We start from the raw sequence: 5,000 nt of genomic DNA on the forward strand, positions 1-5,000 counted from the left end.
TATATATATATATATATATATATATATATGAAAGATGGAATTATGTATTGCCGTTGATATGGATAAATAATTACCCTTCTTTATTCATTTATTTATTTACACACACACGCACACACACACATATACATATTCATACTTCAACACACACACACACACACACACACACACACACACACACACACACACACACACACACACACACACACACACACACACACACACACACATATATACATATGAACAGTGGGCCTATATATGTACGTATTGCTCTTGCGAGAACAAATCTTTACATGACATAATAAGTTGGCTTTTGGTTATTTCGACGATATATATTTTATTTTCATTTTAATATTTGATATAATTACAACAAGCTAGTTGTCAAAAGGGTAAAATCACGTTGTTAAAAATATAACTTTAAAGGGGCCCCATACACGACAATGAAGTATATCAGGATAATTCCAACGTAAACTCTGAAGGGAAATTAACTGTATATAGTGAAATATATAAGGAAAGTCCTCAATTCATACATTGCAAAGACCAACATGCAAGTACAGACGACAGGGTGTAGGGTGATGGAAGGTGCTGTTTTGTTCACCCAATAGATGGCGCTGCACTCAGTATACGTGTAAAGTGCGAGTGCTGATAATCTCTTCTAAATATATGTTTCCTTCCATTCGCTGCCTCCCTTGAGTATACGTTGAGAATGTGGTGTGCAAAAAATGACCAACATTTCAGCCTGCGTTGATATAACGGATTAAATTGCCTAACTTCTCTAATGACCAAAACTTTTTGTTGTTAAATTTATCAAAACTGTTAATTATACTGTAATGTCCATACCATAATAGAAAGGTAAACAAAAATGACTAACTGATCAACACTGGAATCTGAACTCAAGCGTCGCATTCGTGCCTTTTCCCGTAATGGTGATATTGGTAGTGTGTCTTCATATTCTCGTTACTTGTGGGTTCCTGGTGTCTGCTAGCAGGTGTAATAACGGAAGCAAGATGAACAGCCTCCAGCATTATATCTCACAGGTTAGTGTATACTCACTGTGAACTTATGCTGCATCCTGCCTTGTATGCGTGAAGGATGTTCCTACATAATAAATGTAACGTTAGTTGGCACAGGCCGGGCTCCCTTCATAGGCATAGCCCGTGGTCGGCTTCGCATTTCTGGCTTTTCCTTATGCTTAACGACCAAGGGAATGCGGAAGCGGCGAATCATAGCGTTTAGTATTATAATCTGTCCATCAACTTAAAATATAACTACTCTCAACATATGTAAACAATCTATATGAATGTACATATATCCCAGTATACATACGTGTATGTATGTACAGCCCAGACGTATTATCAGTGTTCTTTCTAAACCAGCAGCATATTGAATGTACTTGGGTGCTGATTATTGCGATAATTGTAGTTTATTATACCATTAAAAATTTGATTAGTCTAATCAAGGATTAATGGTGTGTACGTTAGCGAGTTTTTATTTAATTTATTGTACTGATGACTTTGTGGTAAATCATACGTAGTACTTTTTTAATACAGCACAATTTGTTTAAACATTTCGTCATGTTCAGTACGATGCAAGAGATAATAATTTTTTATTACTTGATACTAGTATTAGTATTAGTTATCACATATCCATATATAAAGTTTGTTCAATGTTCAGTATTTAATTAGAGGATGAATCGTAGGACCTGAGGATAAAAGTGTTGACTACCGAGGAGGAGGTACTGCAGAGATGGAATGGCTACTTCGAATGGCTGATGAATGTTGAAAACCCCAAGGAGATTAGAGAGGAAAATGGGGTGATGGGAGAAGTAATGGATGCAGGAGTAACACAGGATGAGGTAAAGAAGGCACTGAAGAAGATGAAGAGGGGCAAAGCTCAAGGACCAGACAACATTCCTATAGAAGCAGGGCTAAGCCTAGAAGAAGCAGAGGGGTTGGATACTTGACATCCCTGTTCAAGAAAATCCTTGCAGGAGAATGCCAGATGAGTGGAGAAAGAGCACATTGATAATCATTTACAAGAACAAAGGAGACGCGCAGGATTGTGGTAACTTCCGGGGCATCAAACCAATGAGTCATACAATGAAGTTGTGGGAAAGTGTGATAGACACAAAGCTAAGGAGTTGCTGCTGTTTGTGATGAACAGTTTGGTTTTATGCCGGGGAGAAGTACCACAGATGCTATCTTTGTATAGCGAATGATGATGGAAAAGTACAGAGAGGGACAAAAGCAACTGGATTGTGTGTTCATAGATCTGGAGAAGGCATATGCTAGAGTACCAAGAGAGGAGCTGAAGCACTACATGCAGGAGTCATCAATACCGGAAGTGTATGTAAGGATGGCACAAGATATGTTTAATGAGTGTATGACAGCAGTGAGAAGTGCAGTAGGTACCACAGAAGGATTTAAGGTAGAAGTTGGATTACACCAGGGGTCAGCCCTGAGCCCGGTTTTGTTTGCTGTTATCATGGATAAGTTTACTGGTGGGCTTAGGAAAGGAGCGCTTTGGTCTATGATGCTTGCAGACGACTTTGTGTTACGTAGCGAAAGTAGAGAAGTAGAAGATCTGGAAAGGTGGAGACATGCATTGGAGAGGCGTGGCATGAAAGTCAGCAGAAGGAAGACGGAGTATTTCTGTGTAAATGAGAAGGAAGGAGATAGCCGAGTTAATATGCAAGGGAAAGAGATCAGTAGAGTGAATGAATTTCAGTATTTTGGTTCAACAGTAGACTGTGAAAGATCTGGCAATGCTGAAGCTAAAAAAGGAGAGTGCAGGCAGAGTGGAATGGGTGGAGAAAAGTGACGGGAGTTTTGTGTGACAGGAACAGTCCAATAGGAGTGAAGGAGAAAATCCATAGGACGTGTGTAATACCAGCAATGTTGTATGGCATGAAGGCAGTAACAGTAACAAAGTTACAAGAAGCAAAGATGGAGCTGGCAGAGATGCGAATGTTGAGATTCACTCTGGGACTCACACGGAAAAAAAAAAACAGAATAAGGAATGAGACAGTGAAGGACATGCTAGCTACAAGAAAACTTGGGGAGAAGTTAAGAGAGTGGAGACTGAGATGATTTGGGCACGTGAAGAGAAGGAAAGAGAACTACGTTGGCCGAAGAATGTAGCAGATGGCACCACCAGGAAAGAGACGTAAAGGCAGATCGAAAAGGCGTTTTACGGACAATTTCAGAGAAGACATGATGCAAGGAGGTGATGCGGAGGAGGACGCACAAGATAGAAAGAGATGGAGAAAGTTGGCGCGCTGTGGCGACCCCTGATAAGCCGAAAGACAAAGAAAAAAGAGGAGGGGGAGGAGAGGTGGGTAGGAAGGGAGTGAGGAGAAGGAAGAGGAGGAAGGGTGGATAGGAGGGGGAGATGGAGAAGGATAGAGAGAGGAGGGGTGGGTAGGAAGGGTGGATAGGAGGGGGAGATTGAGAAGGATAAAGAGAGGAGGGGTGGGTAGGAAGGGTGGATAGGAGGGGGAGATGGAGAAGGATAGAGAGAGGAGGGGTGGGTAGGAAGGGTGGATAGGAGGGGGAGATGGGGAAGGATAGAGAGAGGAGGGGTGGGTAGGAAGTGAGTGAGGGGAAAGAAGAGGGGGGGAGGTGGATAGAAAGGGAGTGCAGAGAAGGAAGAGGAGGAGGGATGGATAGGAGGGGGAGATGGAGAAGAATAGCGGGTGGAAGGGTGGGTAGGAAGGGAGTGAGAAGGGAGAGATGGATAGAAAGGAAGTGAAAAGAAGGAGGAGGAGGAGGGATGGATATGAGGGGTGGATAGGAAGGGAGTGAGGAGAAGAATAGGAAGAGGAGGGATGGATAGGAGGGGGAGATGGAAAAGGATAGCGAGAGGAGGGATGGGAAGGGGAGAGGAACGAATAAGGAGAAGGATAGTAACACGAGAAAGGAATGAGGGGAGGAATGGGAGGAGGAAGTGTAGATAGGAGGGGGGAGGAAAAGAAAAAGAAAGAAAGATAAAAAGATTGAATAGAAACAAAGAAAAAGCAAAAAAAAAAAAAAAAAAAAAGGCAGAAACAGGAAAGAAAAAGAAAAGAAAAAGAAACAGAAGAAGAAAGAAAAAGAAATAGAAGAAGAAGAAGAAAAAGAGAGAAAGGAAAAAAAACAAAAAAACAGCGAGAAAAGCAAGAGAGAAGACCATCACTAAGCAGAAACGAAAGGAAAACAAGAGAAAATCGGAAATCCGACAGCAGCTGATGCAAGGCCGCCTCCGACGGGCACGAGGCCTGTCGGGGGCGCGGCGGGCGAGGGACCTCTCGCGGGCGCGTGGGCGGCGGAGGACAGGAAGTCGCCCGCAGGTGGACTTTCCGAATAACGAAAGGCCTTGCACTCCCGATTCTGAGGCTTCTTTATTCTCTCTCTCTCTCTTTCTCTTCTCTTTTTCTTTCTCTCTCTTTCTCTTCTCTTTTTCTTTCTCTCTTTCTCTTCTCTTTTTCTTTCTCGTTCTCTTTATATTTATATGTGTCTTTCTGTTTCCCTTTCTCTTTCTCTCTTTCGTTATTATTTGTTTACTCTTATCTTTCTCTCTTCCTCTCCCCCTCCTCTCTCTCTCTCTCCTTTCTCTTTTCCCCCTTTTCTCATTCCTGCTATCCCTCTTTTCGTCTCGAACTCTCCCTCCTTTTAAGCCCCTTTCCCTATCCTCTCTTTCTCTCCTTCTCCTCCCCATTTTCGCTTATCCGCTCTCCTCCCTATCTCGCCTCTCTCGCCTTGCCAGTCCTCCATTTTCCCTCCTCTCTCCCTCCCTCTCCCATCTCTCTCTTTACCCTCCCTTCTCTCTCTCTATCCTTTCTTCGTTCCCATCCTCCCTTCTCTCGCTCTCAATCTCTTATCTTTCTCTCTCTCCATCTCCTCTTCTCCCTCTCCATCTTATCTTCTTTCTCTCCTTCTCTTCTCTCTCTCTCTCCATCCTCTCTTCTCTCTCTCCATCTCCTCATCTCCCTCTCCATCCTCTCTTCTCTCTCTCCTTCTCCTCTT

The 5,000-nt window shown here is 43.0% G+C and overlaps 1 protein-coding gene across 1 annotated transcript; it reads left to right on the plus strand.

Annotated features, from left to right (window-relative positions):
• Positions 1 to 920: 920 nt before the first annotated feature.
• LOC125026792 lies at positions 921 to 2,817 on the plus strand. The gene is made up of 4 exons (XM_047615393.1): positions 921 to 1,034; positions 1,697 to 1,947; positions 1,988 to 2,112; positions 2,267 to 2,817. Exons 1-4 carry the CDS (start codon positions 921 to 923, stop codon positions 2,815 to 2,817), a joined length of 1,041 nt encoding a protein of 346 aa, XP_047471349.1.
• Positions 2,818 to 5,000: the final 2,183 nt, after the last annotated feature.

Source organism: Penaeus chinensis, chromosome 7 (assembly GCF_019202785.1).
Source record: "Penaeus chinensis breed Huanghai No. 1 chromosome 7, ASM1920278v2, whole genome shotgun sequence".
Classification (NCBI taxonomy): Eukaryota; Metazoa; Arthropoda; class Malacostraca; order Decapoda; family Penaeidae; genus Penaeus; species Penaeus chinensis.